At 42.9% G+C, this 22,696-nt stretch overlaps 1 protein-coding gene across 1 annotated transcript in view; it reads left to right on the top strand.

Annotated features, from left to right (window-relative positions):
- Positions 1–22,696, top strand: part of pla2g3 (phospholipase A2 group III) — a 47,175-nt gene that overhangs the window by 7,353 nt on the left and 17,126 nt on the right. Inside the window, exon 2 of the mRNA XM_078226114.1 lies at positions 21,731–21,863. Coding sequence (XP_078082240.1) covers positions 21,731–21,863 — 133 coding nt within the window. The remainder of the gene's footprint in view (positions 1–21,730; positions 21,864–22,696) is intronic.

The raw sequence follows: 22,696 nt of genomic DNA, 5'->3' as shown, positions 1-22,696 counted from the left end.
GCCCCAACACCCCTCCATGATCAGTTCCAATTCCCATCCCATGGCCAGTTCTGATCATGTCCTCCCTCCTTCTCCCACCAATCCCACTGCAGAGTGCACAGTGAGTCCCCCACCCACCAGCTCCTATCAGCCCCCCAGTAACCCTCACCCCAGTAGGCCCCTCCCTCTCTGGCCCCACCCCCCTGACATTGCCCGATGCCTTGGGTAGTGCCAGGGTGTCTGGGTGGCACTGCTAGGGTGCCAGGCTGGCAGTGCCAGTCTGGCACTGCCCAAGGGGCACCCCCCTGCCCCTGACCTCCCAGGGGGGCCTCAAGGGCCTCTGTCCCTACCAGCAAGGTGATCATGCCTGGTCCCCGTTGATGGGGACTTGTTGTAATCCCCGCGAGTGGGAACCTCTCCCTGCGCGGCGGGGAGACACTAGCCGGCCCGGAGATTACCGTCCCGGGCTCACTAATCATATTGAAATAGCGATTTCAACATTATAGTCAGCCTCCATGCTAATTTCTGGTGCGGGGCTGATTACATCAGAAAACATTGCCTGGGAGCGATGGACCAGACGCCAGTCGCAAGTCCCACTACAGGCCCTCACTGATGTCTCCCGGCTCGTTGCACTACTCGAGCAGCACAGAGGGCCGGGAGAATCGCCCCCCCCCCTTTGTCTGAGTGATTATTTTGCATGCTGATGCAATGCACTGAGCTTTAATGGTTCATAGTTACAACTGTGAAAAGGCAGCATTCTCTGAGGCAAAAGTGATCTGGTTCTGCAGATTTATACCAATATGATGAGAGAAATGATATCATTGATTAATCAATGTCATGTGTGTGGATGAATTTGTAATAACCTTTTTGTGATGGGAACTTTTTCACTGTGCTTTGCTCTTTCTTGAAGTTGCGGAATTATGCTGGTCTGCAGGTGCATGGATATCTTGGCACCTCACCAAACTGGCCATATCTATGAGCCTAGACAGTGAGGTCAAGAAGTCATTCAAAGTCCACCCACTTTTACAGAGATAAAACCAAGCCCTGAGTGTCTGCTGGCTGTTCAGCCACGAAAGAGCATTACAGATGTAGGGTATTAAGAATTGCATTGTGCACTTTGTCCACTTAAGATCATAAGAACTAGGAGCAGGAGTGGGCCATTTAGCCCCTCGAGCCTGCTCTGCCATTCAATAAGATCATGATTGATCTTTTCATGGACTCAGCTCCACTTACCTGCCCACTCACCATAACCCTTAATTCCTTTACTGTTCAAAAATGTATTTATCCTTGCCTTAAAAACATTCAATGAGGTAGCCTCAATTGCCTCACTGGGCAGGGAATTCCACAGATTCACAACCCTTAGGGTGAAGAAGTTCCTCCTCAACTCAGTCCTAAATTTGCTCCCCCTTATTTTGAGGCTATGCCCCCTAGTTCTGGTTTCACCTGCCAGTGGCAACAACCTCCCTGCTTCTATCTTATCTATTCCCTTCATAATCTTATGTTTCTATAAGATTCCCCCCTCGTTCTTCTAAATTTCAATGAGTATAATCCCAGTCTACTCAATCTCTCCTCATAAGCCAATCCTCTTAACTCCGGAATCAACCTAGTGATTCTCCTCTGCACCCCCTCCAGTGCCAGTATATCCTTTCTCAAGTAAGGAGACCAAAACTGTACACAGCACTCCAGGTGCGGCCTCACCAGCACCTTATACAGCTGCAACATAAGCTCCCTGTTTTTAAATTCCATCCCTCTAGCAATGAAGGACAGAATTCCATTTGCCTTCTTAATTACCTGCTGCACCTGCAGTTCAACTTTTTGTGATCCATGCACAAGGACACCCAGGTCCCTCTGCACAGCAGCATGTTGCAATTTTTTAACCATTTAAATAATAGTCCATTTTGCTGTTATTCGTACCAAAATGGAGGACCTCACATTTACCAACATTGTACTCCATCTGCCAGACTCTTGCCCACTCCCTTAAACTATCTATATCCCTTTGCAGATGTTCAGTGTCCTCTGCACACTTTGCTCCACCACTCATCTTAGTGTCATCTGCAAACTTTGACACACGACATTTGGTTCCCAACTCCAAATCATCTATGTAAATTGTAAACAATTGGGGTTAGGGCAACCATACACATATACCAACAGAGAGAGTCGAGAAGGAAAATAAAGGAATCCATATTTTAACAGCACATGCTGGTGAGTAATAAGAAGTATTTCTTTGAGGTATTAAACTTTTGGAAGGCCTTTATGTACTTTCTGGAGACAGCATTTTAAGTCGGAATGTGAAGTTGTACGAACTAAGGAATAGCATGATGGGAAAATTGGTCAACAGTTTGGTACAATATAAGAACGGCTGACCAAGCTATTTCAAAATGCCTGACCCCTGTAAGACTTGATAAGGCTGACTCCGCATAACTTAAGACATGAATAAGACCAGAGAAGGTCAGGCTATTCCAAAATACCTGTAAGGCCTGATAAGATTGACTCCTCATAACCTAGGGCTGTATGAGTAAGACAAGATAAGGTCAGGGATGAAGGAGTCACCGACCTTCTTCTGTTCTATCAAAGGACAAGATAAGGGTATGAATGATGAGACAAAGAGTTCTAGGAGGTCAGCAGGTTGTGCCATGATTTTTGACATTGCTTATGATTCTATTACTAATCGAATTCTGAATAAGCTGTAGTCACGCAAACTGATAATGATTATGTATAAATACTGAACTGATTCTTTATGTAAGCGCGGACTTGAGGAGGAATTAGCAAGTTGTACCAACTGCTCTCTGAACTCAAGTTTCAGCCAATACTGCATGCAGTCTTTCGTAAATAAAGACTAAGTTATTTAGTTGGAACGAATTTTGTTGAGTCTTTCTATCACAGTCAAGAAGCAGGAAAGTTTCCACTTCAACAGGGAATTTAGGGAACACTTCTACCCTGTTGTTAGACACACAAAAGGCACTCCAGCCGCGCGCACACACGCATGCATGCGCACACACACACACACACACACACACACATACACAAACGCACACACACTGATCACATCAAAATAATTTTTTCCAAAGGAAAACAGATCGTGGATCATTACAGGGAGGTTTACCTTGAAAGGAGCATGATTCCAGATCCTTGCTCATGCACTAATTCAGCATTGCTGGTCAAGGGGGCACAATCTACCATGATTTGATGTGCATTCAGAACTTTCGCTGTTTTTGGCAAATGTGACTGAGAAGTTTTGAAGATGTGACAAGAGTTTTTACAATCACCGGTGACGAAGGGAAAAAGGCCTTATTTCTCCACTATGGAGGTAAAAGTTTGGAAGTTATTTTTTGAGAAACTTACACCTGTGTAAGATGAAACAAACGACAACTCACCTTTCACACACAAGAAGCATACAGTATTGTCCTCCGACACCCTAAGCAAGTAGGAAATGAGACATTGACCAATATTTCACACAATTGAGGCATCTAGCGAACAAATGTGACTTTGGTGATGTTGAATATGTTGAGCAAGACATCAAAACACAAATAATCAAAGGTTGTCTCTCTAGTCAACTGTATCACAAAGCACTCGAGAAAGACACAAAGCTGTCAGAACTGTTGGTGTCAGCAAGGTTGCTATCACGTTCGGAGGCCAGAGCTACTAAAATTAAGGCTGCCAACAGTACCACACTCCCAAGTTCAGCCCCAGTGAATGCTGTTCATCACTCATGTGCCAGGAAAGCAGCAACAGCTGTCTCACAAACAAAGTTGTGATTTGTCCAAAGAATGTTTCCACTGTGGCGGAGTTTGTTCATGCCGGATGGAATGTCCCGCTATTCATAATCAGTGTAAAGCTTGCAGAAAACTTACCATTTTGCTTGTGTTTGTCACTCAGCAGTAAACACGATGATGAAGACTAATACCAACAAAAGGATGCTCTGTACAAATACCGCAAGAAAAAGGGGTGAGAGATTGTAGCCAAGGTAGAGGTGGAAGACCCGGAATATACTTTTGTGTTTCCTTTCACACACAGTGACCAGTGATATATGGCAGTGACTATTAGCTGCTCGGAAGTTGACTGATGCTGTCATAGATACAGAAACATCTGTCAATGTCATGGGAGACAAAACATTCAACAAACTTCAGGACAGTTCCATTCTCTGCAATCTTCCCGTACAACAATGATAAACCACTGAAGGAACTCCAGTCTCATTCAAAGACATTAGAACAAAAGCTGTATTCTATAACATATCAGTTTCCACATAGCAACAGACATGACTCCTAAGCATACCAACAATTGAATTATATGCTAACTACTTCACTGGTATCAGCAAACAGAAAGGTGTTACATGCAAATTGTATGTAGACAATAATGTTCCTCCAGTCATGCATCAGATTAGATGAATACCATTTCATGCCAGGAAGCAGATAGGGAAGGAGCTACAGCACCCATTTGATCGTAACGTTATTGAGGAAGTTGGGGGTGAGTCTACTCCTTGGGTCTCACCATTGCAAGCAGAAAGTCGGTATGCAGGTGCAGCATGGAATAAAAATGGCAAATGGGATGTTGGCATTTATTGCAAAAGGACTGGAGTATAAAAGTAGAGAAGTGTTGTTGCAATTGTATAGGGTATTGGTGAGACCACATCTGGAGTATTGTGCCCAGTATTGGTCTCCTTATTTGAGGAAGGATGTGGTGGCATTGGAGGCAGTTCAGAGGAGGTTCACCAGATTGATTCCGCGGATGAAGGGGTTGACGTATGAGGAGAGACTAAACAGTTTGGGCTTGTACTTGCGTTTAGAAGGATGAGAGGGGATCTGATCAAGGAATGTAAAATTTTAAAAGGGATTGATAAAGTACATGTTGACCAAATGTTTCCTCTTATGGGGCAATCTAGAACAAGAGATCACAGGTATAGGTTGAGTTTCTGCTCCTAATTCCTATGTTCCTAAGCTGTCAAGAAACCCAAGTGTGGGACCAGATTGGATTTTGTCGACAATCTTGCTGGAAAACACAACTCATCACTTTTATACTTTTGTCTACAGGAAGTGCTTTCAAAAAAGTGCAGTCAAAAAAATTCCAGAAGTCACTATTAAAATTAGTGAGTAAGCTGTTAAAAAAAAATGTACTCACTGGAACATCTGGAGGGACTTTTCTGATCTGCGAGTGTCGAAAGCTGCAGCATCAGTATCCACACACTCAAAAAGAGAGAGAGCCTGCATTCTTTAAAGAAAAGGGAAAGCTACCACACCAGAAATAAAGTTATAGTAACAAAACCAAGGAAGAATTAACACTTAAACCTTCTTATTTTGGATTGGATTGGTGACTGTATATTTCTTTTAAAAGCTACTGTTTCAAAACAATAATTCTTTAAAAAATAACTAAAGAAAGAATATCAATTGGAAAGAAGAGAAAATAAATAAGAGGGAGGAAGTTAAAGAAGTGCTACAACCTAAGAACCAGTAACTGCAATGGTGGGAAAAGGTGGGGCCATTGGAAGCATTCAATGAAAACGTCGTAACATGGAATGTTTAGGAAAAGAGATTTCAATATTATCTTGCAGCAAACTGGATATCAGATTAACTTAAAATAGTTACTTTCCTTAGCATAGTAGGACATAAAACCTTTACACTACCACAGAGTCTTGTCCATCCTCAGAGGCTTGGTTAAATAAACCTATGAGGAACTGATCAAGATTCTCTGAAATTACTTCTCGCCTACACTATTAATAATTGCTGAGAGATTCAGATTCCATCGATGAGCTGTAAGAGGGCAAAAATATATTGCAATTCATAGTAACATGAGCTAGCAAAGAACAGAAAGTTTGGTCCGACCCTTGAAGACACTCTGCGAGACAGACTTGTTTGTGGACTTCGAAATCATAGAAATCATAGAAACCCTACAGTGTAGAAGGAGGCCATTCGGCCCATCGAGTCTGCACCGACCACAATCCCACCCAGGCCCTACCCCCACATATTTACCCGCTAATCCCTCTAACCTAACACATCCCAGGACTCTAAGGTGCAATTTTTAACCTGGCCAATCAACCTAACCCGCACATCTTTGAACTGTGGGAGGAAACCGGAGCACCCGGAGGAAACCCACGCAGACACGAGGAGAATGTGCAAACTCCACACAGACAGTGACCCGAGCCGCGAATCGAACCCGGGACCCTGGAGCTGTGAAGCAGCAGTGCTAACCACTGTGCTACCGTGCCGCCCACTGAAAGCAATTCAAAGATGATTGCTCACCACAAGTTCTTTAACGCGAGAACTTGTTGTTGAGATCGCAGTGTCCATGGAATTGGTTGCAAAAGAAGCTTCCCAAATTGGAACTGGAGCCAAAATACACAAGATGGGAGCTGACAGAAATAAATCTCTTAAAATGCAAGCATGCCAAATGTGTGCTCAGATGGGGCACTCTCCAAATGAATGTTAGAGCAGAGAAAATAAATGTAGAAGCTGTGGCAAGAAAGGTCACATAACAAAGGCATGTTGGGCATGACAGACTTCTCAAACCTCAAATGTGTGTAAATGCAAGTGCACATCAAGGTCTACAAAATGTCTGATGAAGACAAAAATTCCCAAGATGATGCAGTACTAAAGAAGGTCCAAGAACTAAATTAGGTGTCCTGTCCATGCAAGGGAATACGCAAAGGTTCTGGGTTTATCCGAAGTTAAACGGGAAAGAAGAAAAGATGGAAGTGGATACGGGAGCAATTGTATCATTCATCTCAAAAAAATCTATATATTCAGAAGCTCAAACCTCGACCCCTAAAACCATCAAATATAATCCTGTGAATTTATGTCACAAGGGAACTTGAATTAACCGTCCAAATGAGTACTGCTATGGGGGATCAGAGTGATCATTCCTTCATGTTCGCGAAGTCAAATCCTGAATCAACTGCTCAAAGGTCATCCACAGGTAGTAAGAATGATGGCTGGAACTTGACTCATTAATAGAAGAAAAAGTGGGACAATGCAGTCCAGTGCTAGGATATGAAATACTCCACCTCTGCACCCATTTCATCCATGGGAATAGCCAAAACAACCATGGAAGAGAATACACATAAACTTTGTGGGACTGTCCAAGTTGACATGCACTCAAAATGGCCCAAAGTTATGGTGATGAAATCTACCACAATGAAAAGAAAGACACTGAGGATATTGAAGATAAGACTCCAGAATGTCGTATCCTACCAAAACGAAATCAACATCCACCAAAAAGTCTTTTGTAGTAATTGTACATATGTATATAATAATACTTGGTAAAGTAACCTATGTTCATAGTGGATAAGTGTTAATGTTTAAAGCTCATTGTCGTACTATTGAAGTAAAGGGGGAGGGATGTTAAGCATTATAAACCAATGCAGCTGTGTTTGATTATTCATGTGACGTCCAGTGATATCATCGCAGACATTCACAGGTTAATAAGAACATAAGAACTAGGAGCAGGAGTAGGCCATCTGGCCCCTCGAGCCTGCTCCGCCATTCAATAAGATCATGACTGATCTTTACATGGACTCAGCTCCACTTACCTGCCCACTCACCATAACCCTTAATTCCTTTACTGTTCAAAAATGTATCTGTCCTTGCCTTAAAAACATTCAACAAGGTGGCCTCAACTGCTTCACTGGGCAGGGAATTCCACAGATTCACAACCTTTTGTGTGAAGAAGTTCCTCCTCAACTCAGTCCTAAATCTGCTCGCTCTTATTTTGAGGCCATGCCCCATAGATCTAGTTTCACCTGCCAGTGGAAACAACTTCCCTGCTTCTATCTTATCTATTCTCTTTTTAATCTTACATGTTTCTGTAAGATCTCCCCTCATTCTTCTAAATTCCAATGAGTATAGCCCCAGTCTACTCAGTCTCTCCTCATAAGCCAACCCTCTCAACTCCAGAATCAACCTAGCGAATCTCCTCTGCACCCCCTCCTGTGCCAGTATATTCTTTCTCAAGTAAGGAGACCAAAGCTGTACACAGTACTCTAGGTGTGGCCTCACCGGCACCTTATACAGCTACAACATAACCTCGCTTTTTTAAACTCCATCCCTCTAGCAATGAAGGACAAAATTCCATTTGCCTTCTTAATTACCTGCTGCACCTGCAAACCAACTTTTTGTGATTCATGCACAAGGACACCCAGGTCCCTCTGCACAGCAGCATGCTGCAATTTTTACCATTTAAATAATAGTCCATTTTGCTGTTATTCCTATCAAAATGGATGACCTCACATTTACCAACATTGTACTCCATCTGCCAGACCCTTGCCCACTCACTTAGACTATCTATATCCCTTTGCAGACTTTCAGCATCCTCTACACACTTTGCTCTGCCACTCATCTTAATGTCATCTCCCAATTTTGACACACTTCACTTGGTCCCAACTCCAAATCATCTATGTAAATCGTAAACAATTGCGGCCCCAACACTGATCCCTGAGGCACACCACTAGTCACTGATCGCCAACTAGAAAAACACCCATTTACCCCCACCCTTTGCTTTCTGTTAATTAACCAATCCTCTATCCATGCTAATATATTAGCCATAACACCATGCAGCAGCCTTTGGTGCGGCACCTTGTCAAATGCCTTCTGGAAATCCAGATACACCACATCCACAGGTTCCCCATTGTCCACTGCGCATGTAATGTTCTCAAAGAATTCCACCAAATTAGTCAAACATGACCTGCCCTTCATGAACCCATGCTGCGTCTTTCCAATGGGACAATTTATATCCAGATGTCTCGCTATTTCTTCCTTGATGATAGATTCAAGCATTTTCCCTACTTCAGAAGTTAAGCTAACTGTTTTTCCCTCTCTTCCATCCTGGACTGTAAGCAAGCAATACCTATCTAATAAAGCTCGACTAACTGGTTAAGTAACCCATCCTTTTCATCCTTCTATCTTGCTGTACAAGTGAGATGATCACATTAACATATAACAATTAGAATATGTGTTAATGTGAGGTCACCAACTAAACCATATGAGAAAAACACTTGACACCAACAACCATTGATATCATAGGAGGAAGTGAATGGTGCTAAACACTTGCTACGTGACCTCAGTGCAAGATACCATCAAATTGATATATCTTAGTATTCTCCACTCACATCAGATCTCTGCAATGCAAGAGTCAGCAGCTGAGGAATTTCAGCCCAGCAAAAATTTGAAGGCAAGTTGAACATCAGTAATGATATTCTCATCTACAGTCACTCTGAAAGTGAATTAAGACATGTCCAAATGCATGCCTCAATGTCTTAGAGTGTATCCTCACCCTGAAGCGTGTAACATCATCTTGAACAATGACAAGTGTCTTTTCTGTGAAAGCAGAATTGTATTCCTCGGTCATGTGTTCAGCGATGAAGGAGTATCATCTGATCTATGGAATGTCAAAGTTATTACAAATGCTGCAGATCCTACAGATATGCAGGAAGTCCAGAATCTGCCAACACTCACCACATCCTCATCTCTGCTTGTTTGAAGTAATAACTGATCATAGACCACCGGTGAACTTGCACAACAATCCACATGGCAAACCACTCACTTGAATAGAGCATTGAATGCTCAAAACTACAAGAGTATGAGTTCTGTGCTGAATAGCAGCCAGGCAAACTGAACTTAATGACCTACCTTTCATGGCATTCATTGCCCACAGTCAATACCACTAATGTGAAGAAAAGTTTGAACGTCTCAATTACGTAAGCCTAATTGCATTGCAAACAAATCACTAAAACTAGCTGACACTAAAGTCAGAACAAAACAAGATGAAGCATTGTAACTATGTATGCTGGCTACAGAATAATTAAACTGGAAGGATGTGATCGAGAAAGCATCTACAAATGAAATATCTCACGCACTACAAGGTCTTCTCATTGCTTGAAATGAGCTCACCAGTACAACCACATCTGATCTTGTGTTAGTAGTAATTGTATTACCACTCACAATGATTGAGAGACTGTTTTGTTGATATAGCACATGAAGATGACCAGGGTATTGCAAAAACTAAACAAGCCCTTGGGGAAATGGTATGATCCCCAGGAATTGATTGCATGGCAAAGCATGAAATCAATCCATGTTTGCCATGCCAAGCAACCACAATGTCAAATCGTTATGATGCGCTGAAGATGTCTGAATTACCTCCAGGACCATGGATTGAAGTTAACATTGATTTCACAGAATTGTCCACCGCTTGTTGTCATTGACGGCTGCAGCAGATTCCCAGTCACAAAAATAGCTCTGCCTCCCTTAATGAAAGCTATCATTCTAAAGCATGCCCAGATTTTGGATTTGTTTGAAGTGTCTGTAATGGCGAGAAATGACAATGGTCCCCCATTCAACAATTTGTGAATTACCTAGTGTTCACTCAATCTCAATCTAGTGTTCACCTAGTGTTTCAGACATCAGAGGGACGTTTTTTACACAGAGGGTGGTGGGGGCCTGGAATGCGCTGCCAAGTAGGGTGGTGGAGGCAGGCACGCTGACATCGTTTAAGACTTACCTGGATAGTCACATGAGCAGCCTGGGAATGGAGGGATACAAACGATTGGTCTAGTTGGACCAAGGAGCGGCACAGGCTTGGAGGGCCGAAGGGCCTGTTTCCTGTGCTGTACTGTTCTTTGTTCTTTGTTCAATGTACAATTACATTCTTGGTCAAGAGAAGTCAAGAGTTTTGTGCATACCTTGAAAAAAGCGATACTTCGAGCTACAGCTGAGAGCAAGTCGTGAAATCAAGAATTGTATCGCTGCCTTCGCAATTGCAGAGTGACTCTCATGTGATGACTCGAAAGCCAACAGCTACATTCATCTTTGCACATCTTATGTACACATATGTCTTCCTTAGCTACCCCGTGGAGCGAATGATAAACACGTCTGTGAACACAACTGAGAACAGAAGGATCCCGTGAGAGTAAATGCTCAGCTAAACGTGGAATTTAGAGCTACACTGTGAAAGTCAGGAGGTAAAGTGCTTGTGAAATGTGATGGTCATATTGAAAAGAAACCAACTTCCCATAAAATCTGTCCTTTCATTGTGACCAGCACATAAGGATTAATGATCACTTTGATCGGTTTGTAAATCACCATAATGAAACATCATTTTTGAAAGCATTGAAAACACATTGAATACCTTATATTAAATTGATCTTTCACTTCACCCTAGCTATGACTGTAACACTACATTCTGCAGCCTCCTTTCCTTCTCCCCTATATATTCTATGAACGGTATGCTTTATCTGTATACATTGCAAGAAGCAATACTTTTCACTGTACCCCAATACATGTGACAATAATAAAATAAAATAAATCAAATCAACATTGAATCCGATTTATATATCAAGATCTCAGTTGGAGAACATGAGTTAAATGAGACGACACCTGATGTCAGACATTATCCTACATGCGAGAGAAGATGTCCATCATACTTAAGTGTTATGTTACAAAGTGAACCATTTTCACTTGGTGAAAACATTTTTCGAATTATTGTACATGACTCAGTGCATTGTTAAATCAATAGAAAAGTTAGAGTATCTAATAGTGTTATTGGTGAAGTTAAATGTTACATTTTAAGTTTATTACTTACACTTTTGGAAGCAAACAATTGAAACACTCCTGCCCTCTTATTTACTAAACAGGAAAAGGATGTGGTGTATTGAGAATTGCATTGAGCATTTTGTCCACTTTTAGGCTGCCATGCACGTATAAAAGAAGTTGGAGTCTAGAAAGGGAAACAAAGGAATCCATATTTTAACAGCATGTGCAATTCTGATGCTGAATGTATCTTAAAGTAAAGTTTAAAGTTATTGTGAAAATCCCCTAGTCGCCACACTCCGGTGTCCGTTCGGGTACACTGAGGGAGAATTTAACATGGCCAGTGCACCTAACCAGCATGTCTTTGGACTGTGGGAGGAAACCGGAGCATCTGGAGGAAACCCATGCAGACACGGGGAGAATGTTCAAATTCCACGCAGACAGTGACCCAAGCCAGGAATCGAACCCAGGTTCCTGGCGCTGTGAGGCAGCAGTGCTAACCACTGTGCCACCATGCTGAATCTTACTGTTTTTTTCCCCCAAGGACTTCACAAAAATCTTGCTAGCTCTTGTAGTCAAAAGATACACACACTCACATCCCCCTGCAAAAGTCACTCAATTGTGATCAGGAACCATGGCAAATGTTACCCTTCATGGGGAATATTGAGGCTAACTGTTGTGCTCCTACCGCAGTCTAAGCAGATATCAATCAGTTAACTAGTATAGACCAAGCATCAAGTCTGGGGCCTCCTCTGTACACCAAATCAGGCTGTGAATTCAACCATTGAAGGAGCTTGACAATTTTACTTTTTATTATCCCTTGAACTTAAATCGCAACACAAAATGCCATTAAGCAATGAGAATGGCAGTACTTCAGCGTATCTTGACTTTAGTCAGCCAGTTCCCCACTGGTTACCCTGCCCAGTCCATTTGCCTGACCCTACATCAACCCTTCTCTAGATTAATGTCATTTTGTGCTTCTGATCACTTTCCATTGGTCACTGATAAAAAATGCGTGACCATGGATGTTGAATAAGGCCAAGACACAGCTGTGAAACCCACTATGTCAAGCAGCCTGTCAACAATCACTATTCTGGCACACTTGTCAATAATGTCTTCTTAGTGAGATATTGGAGCATACATTGCACCTGTAAATAATATTCCAACAATGTCTCAATGTCCTCGGGGCAGGAGAAGAAAAATGTGCGTACAGGAATCCAAGGCATCCCCTGAATTGTTGGCTTAAACATTTTATTACTTTCTTCAGGCATAATTTGCTGTTATCGGGTTACCAGTGAGAAGATGTTTGAGCTTGTGTTTGTACAGCAAGTGAGATTTTGCTCATGCTGCATTTTAAAAGAGGCAGTGGGGCAGAAGAAACATCTCATTAACTTGCATTATTGTGCTTTTGTGGCAGGTTCCTTATTAAATTATTTTCTTCCTCAGTGGGTAATTCTAACCCTCCCAGCAGGAGATTGCGAGATCAGATCAGGCAAACATATCACATATGTTCATAAGTTCATAAGATATAGGAGCAGAATTAGGCCATTCAGCCCATGGAGTCCGCTCTGCCATTCGATCATGGCTGATCTGCTCCTCATCCCCATTTTCCTGCCTTCTCCCCATAACCCTTCAACCCATTACCAATTAAAAATCTGTTTAACTCCTCCTTAAATTTACTCACTGTCCCAGCATCGACCGCACTTTGTAGCAAATTCCGCAGATTCACAACCCTTTGGGAGTAGTTTCCCCTCAACGCTTTTAAATTTGCTACCCCTTATCCTAAGTCTATGACCTCTAGTCCTAGAGTTCCTAGAATATGGCCTGACTTTATTTTCTGTTGATTTCATGTAATATAATTGTTATAAATGAGAGCTATAGATACTGAGCATGACCTGGCAAGGTCACGCTTTGAAAATTTGGGCATGGAGGTCAGTGGAGGAGGAGCATAGATTTTTAGACTCTATGTTTATACCGTTCAGTTTTGCTGCATTAAGAATATATTTTATTCGCAAAATATCTGAATAAACAGTACAAAACCCTTCAAAATGGCCATCATCACGCAATGATATTCAAATTATCTACAGATGGATCAAGTTGCACTCTGAAGTGCTTCAATATAGTTGTGATACATGTAATATCCACTGTATACATTCAATGTTAGTCATACAGCCTGTGGGGTCTATACAATATCTAACCCCTCAGTGCACTATGGCTAAAAGGTCTTAGATAGCGACTTTTCCCAGCGTGCCTCTGTGGTGGCTGCCCTAAGCTCTGGTGCATTCCTCAGCACGTAGTCCTTGACTCCGGGATGTGTCAGTTTGCCACTCTCGATCGGGGACAACTCTTTGTACAAGTTTCGAACAGACCAAAGTGTGTCTTTCACTGAGTTGATGATCCTCCAGCCACAGTTGATGTCTGTCTCGGAGTGCGTCCCTGGGAATGGCCCGTAGAGCACAGAGTCCTGCGTTGCACAGCTACTCGGGGTGAACCTCAACAAAAACCACCTCATTTCTCTTCAGACCTTCTTTGCAAAGCACATTCCGCTTTGAAGGTGGACAGCAGTCTCTTCCCCACCACGGTCACTTTGAGGGCAACATGCACATGGGATGAGACTGCGCATGCAGGGAGGATCTGACAGGGAGGACCTTTCTCACCATCAGCCAAGCTACGTCTTGGTGCTTGTTTGAAAGTTTTGGTAATGGGGAATTTTGCAAAATCATTTTTGACTGTCTGCTCAATAAACCATCATACAGCATCTGTTATCTCCTGTTCTCACATTAAGAACAGAACATCTCACCCTGCAGATTGTGCTCAGTTGACTCATGTTATGAAATCACATAATTACTGGAAAAAGGAATGGAGTTAGTTCCTCTTTACGGTGACTATTGCTTGCTGAGACAGAACCGTGCTTTGGATCTAATTACAGCAACTGTTTATAATGTTTCTTGGAACACACTCAAGAATTACAATGAAAAGCACAAATGCTGAATACATGAAATGGATGTTACAAATGCTGAAAATAATTACATGGTGGATCAATCAGATTGCATGCTGATCTGCTATGCATTTCCAATGGATTCTTTTTACATATAAGAAGTATGCAGTCAAGGTATTTCCATTCTATTAACTGCTCCAGTCCAAATAAGATTATCTGCTTTCTATTATACTCATTTGCAGATATTGCTAACTGAATTTTAAGTGTCATCAATTCAACTGTGACCAAACTGCAATGCTACATTTAATTGCTTGGCCGAGCTGTGCCTGACACTTTTCTTGAACTGAAGAGTCTAATCTGAAAATATTTTTAAACAATCAAACCCTTAAGAAAATGCATGGGACACGGAAACAATTCCAGCTTAAGATGTATTTAAAAGGTTGGCAGAATTTTATTCCACCACAAGCTGTATCCCCACAGCTTGGCTAATCTCTCACTCCTCCATTAGTAGAAAAATATCCGTTTAAATCAATGGAAGTACAAATTGGGAGAGATGTGAGATCAAACTGCTATGGTCCATTTAACTCTATTACATAAAGTCAAGATCATTGAATCAGTGAATCAGGGAGAGTGCTACTGAACCATGCAGCCCAGGAGGTTTGATTCTTGCTCTGCATTGATGTCAACTGGGGTAGCAGTTGAGGCAGTCAAGTTGGGCCTCGGAATCCGTGAGAATGGAAAGGGAAACTTAGTGAGATTTCCCATTCTGATTATCCATCGGTCGATACCCACTCCTCCGCTGGGAAATGCATGTGTCAGGATGTCAGCTGGTGATGGGATCAGCTTCAGCTGTGGTGTTCCAAATTTGAAAGCCTATCAACACTCTCTTGGCTCTTGCATAAAAAATGTTCACAAAACTGGATAGTTTGTAAGTCTAAAGTCTGGAAGCGCACAACAGGTCAGTGTGTACTCTGATTGACCTGCCCTGAACTCGTTCCCTGCATTTTCCCATTTCCAGCATTTGGATTTCTTTTTGTAAATTTTGGAGTGTGCTACAATCAACATCATGATGTGCAGCTACTGAAAGTAAGGTCAGAATCAGTCAGTGCCACGTACGTTGCTGTTTGTTCTTGATAAAATTGCTTATGAGGTTCAGGCTTATAGGGCCTGGCTACAAATCACGTCAGATCATGAAAATATTGTGATGCCATTAAGCTAATCAGCACAGGTCCTCTCCACCGTTCTCTCACTATAGTCATGGTCCCGCTTTGAAAGGAAACTATTTTTGAGATTTGCAGTATTATTATGTGAATATGCCCTGTGGACCTTGGCCTGTTCTTGCCTTGGAGTTGTACTTTAGAACTGTTAGTCAGAGCAGATTTAGAGTATTTTGGGTGAACCCTCCCAGTTACGGAGTTATACTCATGGAGGTGAAGGTGGTTGGCAGTATATCAGTATGAAATAAATAAAATGACTATGTCCAGCATGTGAGAACCAGGACTGAGATATATCAGAGAGACAACTGTGGGCATACCAATATCTTCTTTTAAAATATTTAGTGTTGTTCGATCATTTTCTTTTGTTCATTCAAGGGATGTGGCTAGTTCAGCATTTATTGCCCTTTAGAAGGTGGTGGTGAGCTGCCTTCTTGAACCGATCTTGATACTGCCAGTTTCCAGATGCAATTTTACAACTCATCCGCTTCATCCTGGACCACAATATCTTCACCTTCAACAACCAGTTCTTCATCCAGACACACGGAACAGCCATGGGGACCAAATTTGCACCTCAATATGCCAACATCTTCATGCACAGGTTCGAACAAGACTTCTTCACCGCACGGGACCTTCAACCGATGCTATACACTAGATACATCGATGACATTTTCTTCCTTTGGACTCATGGTGAACAATCACTGAAACAACTCTATGATGACATCAACAAGTTCCATCCCACCATCAGGCTCACCATAGACTACTCTCCGGAATCGGTTGCATTCTTGGACACGCGCATCTCCATTAAGGACGGTCACCTCAGCACCTCACTGTACCGCAAGCCCACGGATAACCTCACGATGCTCCACTTCTCCAGCTTCCACCCTAAACACGTTAAAGAAGCCATCCCCTATGGACAAGCCCTCCGAATACACAGGATCTGCTCGGATGAGGAGGATCGCAACAGACACCTCCAGACGCTGAAAGATGCCCTCATAAGAACAGGATATGGCGCTAGACTCATTGATCAACAGTTCCAACGCGCCACAGCGAAAAACCGCACCGACCTCCTCAGAAGACAAACACGGGACACAGTGGACAGAGTACCCTTCGTTGTCCAGTACTTCCCCGGAGCGGAGAAGCTACGGCATCTCCTCCGGAGCCTTCAACATGTCATTGATGAAGACGAACATCTCGCCAAGGCCATCCCCACACCCCCACTTCTTGCCTTCAAACAACCGCACAACCTCAAACAGACCATTGTCCGCAGCAAACTACCCAGCCTTCAGGAGAACAGTGACCAAGACACCACACAACCCTGCCACAGCAACCTCTGCAAGACGTGCCGGATCATCGACACAGATGCCATCATCTCACGTGAGAACACCATCCACCAGGTACACGGTACATACTCTTGCAACTCGGCCAACGTTGTCTACCTGATACGCTGCAAGAAAGGATGTCCCGAGGCATGGTACATTGGGGAAACTATGCAGACGCTGCGACAACGGATGAATGAACACCGCTCGACAATCACCAGGCAAGACTGTTCTCTTCCTGTTGGGGAGCACTTCAGCGGTCACGGGCATTCGGCCTCTGATATTCGGGTAAGCGTTCTCCAAGGCGGCCTTCGCGACACACGACAGCGCAGAGTCACTGAGCAGAAACTGATAGCCAAGTTCCGCACACACAAGGACGGCCTCAACCGGGATATTGGGTTTATGTCACACTATTTGTAACTCCCACAGTTGCGTGGACCTGCAGAGTTTCACTGGCTGTCTTGTCTGGAGACAATACACATCTTTTTAGCCTGTCTTGATGCTCTCTCCACTCCCATTGTTTTGTTTCTTAAAGACTGGATTAGTTGTAAGTATTCGCATTCCAACCATTATTCATGTAAATTGAGTCTGTGTCTTTATAAGTTCTGTTTGTGAACAGAATTCCCACTCACCTGAAGAAGGGGCTTAGAGCCTTGAAAGCTTGTGTGGCTTTTGCTACCAAATAAACCTGTTGGACTTTAACCTGGTGTTGTTAAACTTCTTACTTCTTGAACCGATGCAGTCCAGGTGATGTCAGTACACCTACAGTGCTGTTAAGAAGGGAGTTCCAGGATTTTGACCCAACAACAGTGAAGGAACAGCGATATACTTCCAAGTCAGGATGGGGGTGAATGATTTGGAGGGGAACCTCCAGGTGGTGGTGTTCCCAGGTATCTACTGCTCTTGTCCTTATAGATGGTAATGGTCATGGGTTTAGAAGGTGCTGTCTAAAGAGTCTTTTGTGTTGCTTCAGTGCATCTTGTAGCTGGTACACACAGCTGCCACTGAGTGTCACTGGTGGAGAGATTAAATGTTTGTGGATGGGATTCCAATCTAGTGGGCTGCTTTGTCCTGAATGGTGTTGAGCTTCTTGAGTGTTGTTGGAGTTGCACTCATCCAGGCATGTGGAGAGTATTCCATAACACTGCTGACTTGTGCTTTGAACATGTGAAGAGATTTTGGGGAGTCAGAAGGTGAGTTACTCACCTCAGGATTCCAAGCCTCTGACTCACTCTTGTAGCCACAGTGTTTATATGGCTAATCTAGTTCAGTTTCTGGTCAATGGTAATCCGCAGGATGTTGATAGTGGAGCATTCAGCGATGGTAGTGTCATTGAATGTCGAGGGGTGATGGTTAGATTCTCTCTTGTTAGAGATGGTCTTTGCCTGGCACCTGTGTGGTACAAATGTTACTTGCCACCTGCCAGTCCAAGCCTGAATATTGCCCAGTCTTGCTGTATTTGGACGTGGATTACTTCTGCTGAAGCAGGGCCTGGAAGCACAATGTGGTGGGAGCAGGGCCTAGAGTGTCCCGCAAGGGTGTGGAGAGGGGGTGGGGGAGGTAGAGTGTGGAGAGGGGCTGGGGGGGAGGATAGTGTGGCAAGAGGGTGGGAGGGGAAAATAGTGCGGTGGAGAGAGAGAGTGTCGTGGGTAGCGGGGGAGGGAGTGTGGCGAGGGGAAGGAGTAGGGAAAAAGTGGAGGGGTGGTTGTTGGAGGAGGGAGAGAGGGTGGGGAGAGCGAAGTGATGGCCTTTGGATAGTATAGTGTCCATGTTCCTTAATGGCAGCTTTATATGGAATGTAAAGCATAGCAATAGGTCATTTGGCCCACCACTGCATTGGGACCAGAGAATCCCAGCTGCGGACAAGGTTGGAGAAACCAGCCCTGAATCTTTTGAAGAGATGACCAGGGAGTGTAGATGAAGGCAAAACATTTGACATTGTCTTCTTGGACTTCAACAAAGCTTTTGACAAGATCCCACATGGCAGACTGATAGTGAAAAGCCCATGGGATGCAAGGAAATTTGGCAAATTGGATCCTAGTTGGCTGAGTGACAGGAAGCAGAGGATGATACTCGCAGGTGTTTTTCGGACTGGAAGGCTGTCCCCAGTGGGGTCATGCAGGAACCAGTGTTGGTGTCCTTGCTGTTTGTGGTTTATATTAATGATTTAGACTTGAGTGCAGGATTTGATTTGATTTGATTTATTATTGTCACATGTATTAACATACAGTGAAAAGTATTGTTTCTTGCGTGCTATACAGACAAAACATACCGTTCATAGAGAAAGAAATGAGAGAGTGCAGAATGAAATCATAGAAACCCTACAGTGCAGGAAGAGGCCATTCGGCCCATCAATCACAATCCCACCCAGGCCCTACCCTCATATCCCTACATATTTTACCCGCTAGTCCCTCTAACCTGCACATCTCAGGACACTAAGGGGCAATTTTAGCATGGCCAATCAACCTAACCCACACATCTTTGGACTGTGGGAGGAAACTGGAGCACCCGCAGGAAACCCACGCAGACACGAGGAGAATGTGCAAACTCCACACAGACAGTGACCCGAGCCGGGAATCGAACCCAGGTCCCTGGAGCTGTGAAGCAGCAGTGCTAACCACTGTGCTACCGTGCCACCCAATGTGGTGTTACAGTCATAGCTAGGGTGTAGAGAAAGATCAACTTAATGCAAGGTAAGTCCATTCAAAAGTCTGACAGCAGCAGGGAAGAAGCTGTTCTTGAGTCGGTTGGTTGATCAGTAAGTTCACAGATAATACGAAAATTGATAGGGTGGTAAATAGTGAGGAGGATAGCCTTAAATTACAGGAGGATATGGACGGGCTGGACAGGTGACAAATGGAATTCAATACGGATAAGTATGAGCTGATGCACTTGGGCAGGACAAACAAGGCAAGGGAATACGGCAGGACCCTGAGAAACACCGAGGATTAGTGCATTTACACCAGTCCCTTAAGGTAGTAAGACAGGTGGGTGAAGTGGTTAAGAAGCCATATTCAGATGTGCACTTGCGATGCCAAGACATACAAGGTTATGGACCAAGTGCTGGAAATTGGATTAGAATAGTTAAGTGGTTTGTCTTTAACAAACAGTGCAGACACGATGGGCCAAAGCGCCTTTTTCTGTGCTGTAGACCTCAATGGCTTTTTGACATGTTTGTTGATCACACTATCAGGGTACCCTTCAGCTTTTTTCTTCCTCAGTTGTTTATCAGCTCCCTATAATGTATTTACACTAGAATCATAGTTTCAGCAGAGAAGGAGTCTGTTCCATTCCGCACATTGTCTCGGTGTCATTTCTCTGCAACAGCAACTCAGCTAGACCCACTCCTCCACCTTTTCCCTGCAGCTCTGTAAAATCTTTACTCTTCAGATAATTATCCAGTTCCCTTTAGAAAATTCCAATTGAATCTGTCTCCACCACATGCTCAGGCAGTGCTTTCCAGATCCAAACCATTTGTTGCACAAGGATGTTTTCCTCATGTTGTCTCTGGTTCTTTTGTTAATCACCTCAGGGTTTTCAACTTTCTGCCGATGGGAACAATGTCTCCCCGTTTATGCTCTCCAGACCCCTCATTATTTTCAACACGTCCAACAAATCTCCTTTCAACCTTCTCTTCTCCGAGGAGAACAGCCCCAGCTTTGCCAATCAATCCATATAACCAATGTCTCGTATCCTTGAAACCGTTCTCATAAATCTTTTCTGCACCCTTTCTAAAACCTTCACATCCATCCCATTGAGGCTGAACCAGTGTTTCGTAACTTACTTGTTTTTGTACTCTATGCCCCTATTTATAAAACCCAGGATTCAGTATAATTTATTAACTGCTTTCTCAACCTGCCCTGCCTCCTTCAATGATTTATGTACATATACACCCAGCTCCCTCTGCTCCTGCATTTCCTTTCGAATTGTACTTTTAGGTAATGTCACCTTTCCTCATTCCTCTGACCAAAATGTATCACTTCACATTTTTCTACATTAAATTGCATTGCCATTTGTCCACCCATCAATCAGCCTGTCTGCATTCTCTATTCTCCTCACAGTTCATGATACTTCCAAGTCTCGCATCACCTTCAAATTTTGAAACTATGCCCTCTACACCCAGGTTCTAGATTATAAGTAAAAATAAAGAAAATCGATGATCCCTCCATATACTGCTAATCCAAAGTAAAGTCTTCTGCAATTTATGTTTTTTTTTAATAGGATTGAATTAAATAATGAAACTGACATGATGAATTTCTAGCTATGCTAAAGGCTAATGATTCAAAATACCACATTGTTCGAAATTAACTGCCGACCACTATTAACATTTTTCCACATAAAAAGCATTGTTTTATTGATGTTTGGGAACTCAAGTGATTAGGATATAGGAAAACAACATAATAGTGGAATTCGAAATGATATGACCAACACATTTTCTTAGAGTTCTTTCACCTCAAAATGTTTCACTACACCATTGGTGATCAGGGATGGGAATCCTGAGGAATATCACCAACCCATCCACCACACCCCTGCCCTCAGCCCCCATATCCCTGAACCGACAGAAAGCAAGTTAAAATGTAGCATCTCAACTGAGATCGGCAAACTCAGAAATTACACTTCGGATTTTCTGAGTCTAGTGTGGTCACAGATTGTTTCAACTAAACATGGCAATGTTTTACCATGGCAATGTCTCTTTTAATATTGAAAACATTAGTGAACTGCATGTTCCTGGATTAATTGTCTTTATTCGTGATCATTTCTCATGTTTAGGAATATTTGATCAAACAGACTTATGCTGCAGAGAGCATGACCATTGTGCGCATAAAATATCTGCTTTTGAATACAACTATGGAATGAGGAACTTCAGGCTGCATACAGTATCCCATTGTGACTGTGATTATAGGTAAGCCCAAAGTCAAGGTCTATCGTGTTAAACCACCAACAAGATAGGAGAAGGTGCGCTGAAGGAAGAAATAATGGGCCAAATCTTATGGTTTCTGGATTGTCGGAGACCAGACCTATGACTGAAGATGCATGTTGGGACCCTGTGGAACCCGTGGTGTACTTATCTCTGTAGGAATTGCCCAGGAAGTTTGAACTTTTAAAGGGTAATTCCCTGGTCCCCAGGACTCTCTACGAATGTCACTGATTCTAAGTTACAATCAGAGGTATCTCTGATGTACTGTTAGGGAGTTCGAATTAAATAAGAAGTAAAAAACTGGATTAAAAAGATAGGGGTTTAGCTGCACTGAGGATTTGTGAGATGCAGTTTAACCCAGTAGCAGAGTGAAATAGATACTTTGTTAAGCAAAGTGAAGGCTAGTAGTTGCAAAGCAGAGCTCTCTTGTACAGAATTAAGCTGTTGTGTTAAAAAAAGCAGAAGTCTGTGTCACACCCCATAAATTCTACTCTAAATTATAAGAAAGGTTCCCAAAGAAGGGTACAGGTCCTGTGTGGCAATTATTTGCTAGCTTTGGCTCATAGTGTTAAAAGTTACGGGATGTTATTTTGGGGTTTCTCGGAGTTTGGGAACGCAGATGGATTTGGATTGGTGGGTAATTTAAATATACCGTCTGGGTAATCATTATTGTAGTTTATTGTAAATGTTGTTCTTTACTGTTGACTTTCTTGTTGTGTGTTCTAAAATTTATTTGAATAGTTTACAACAAGATGGATCTCTTTTCTTCACTGGGTTTAGTCTCTTTTCTCGGATTTTTCAAAATTGCAAAAAAAAAA

The sequence above is a fragment of the Mustelus asterias genome, chromosome 13 (assembly GCF_964213995.1).
Source record: "Mustelus asterias chromosome 13, sMusAst1.hap1.1, whole genome shotgun sequence".
NCBI lineage: Eukaryota > Metazoa > Chordata > Chondrichthyes > Carcharhiniformes > Triakidae > Mustelus > Mustelus asterias.
This window is presented reverse-complemented; position numbering and strand designations above follow the sequence as displayed.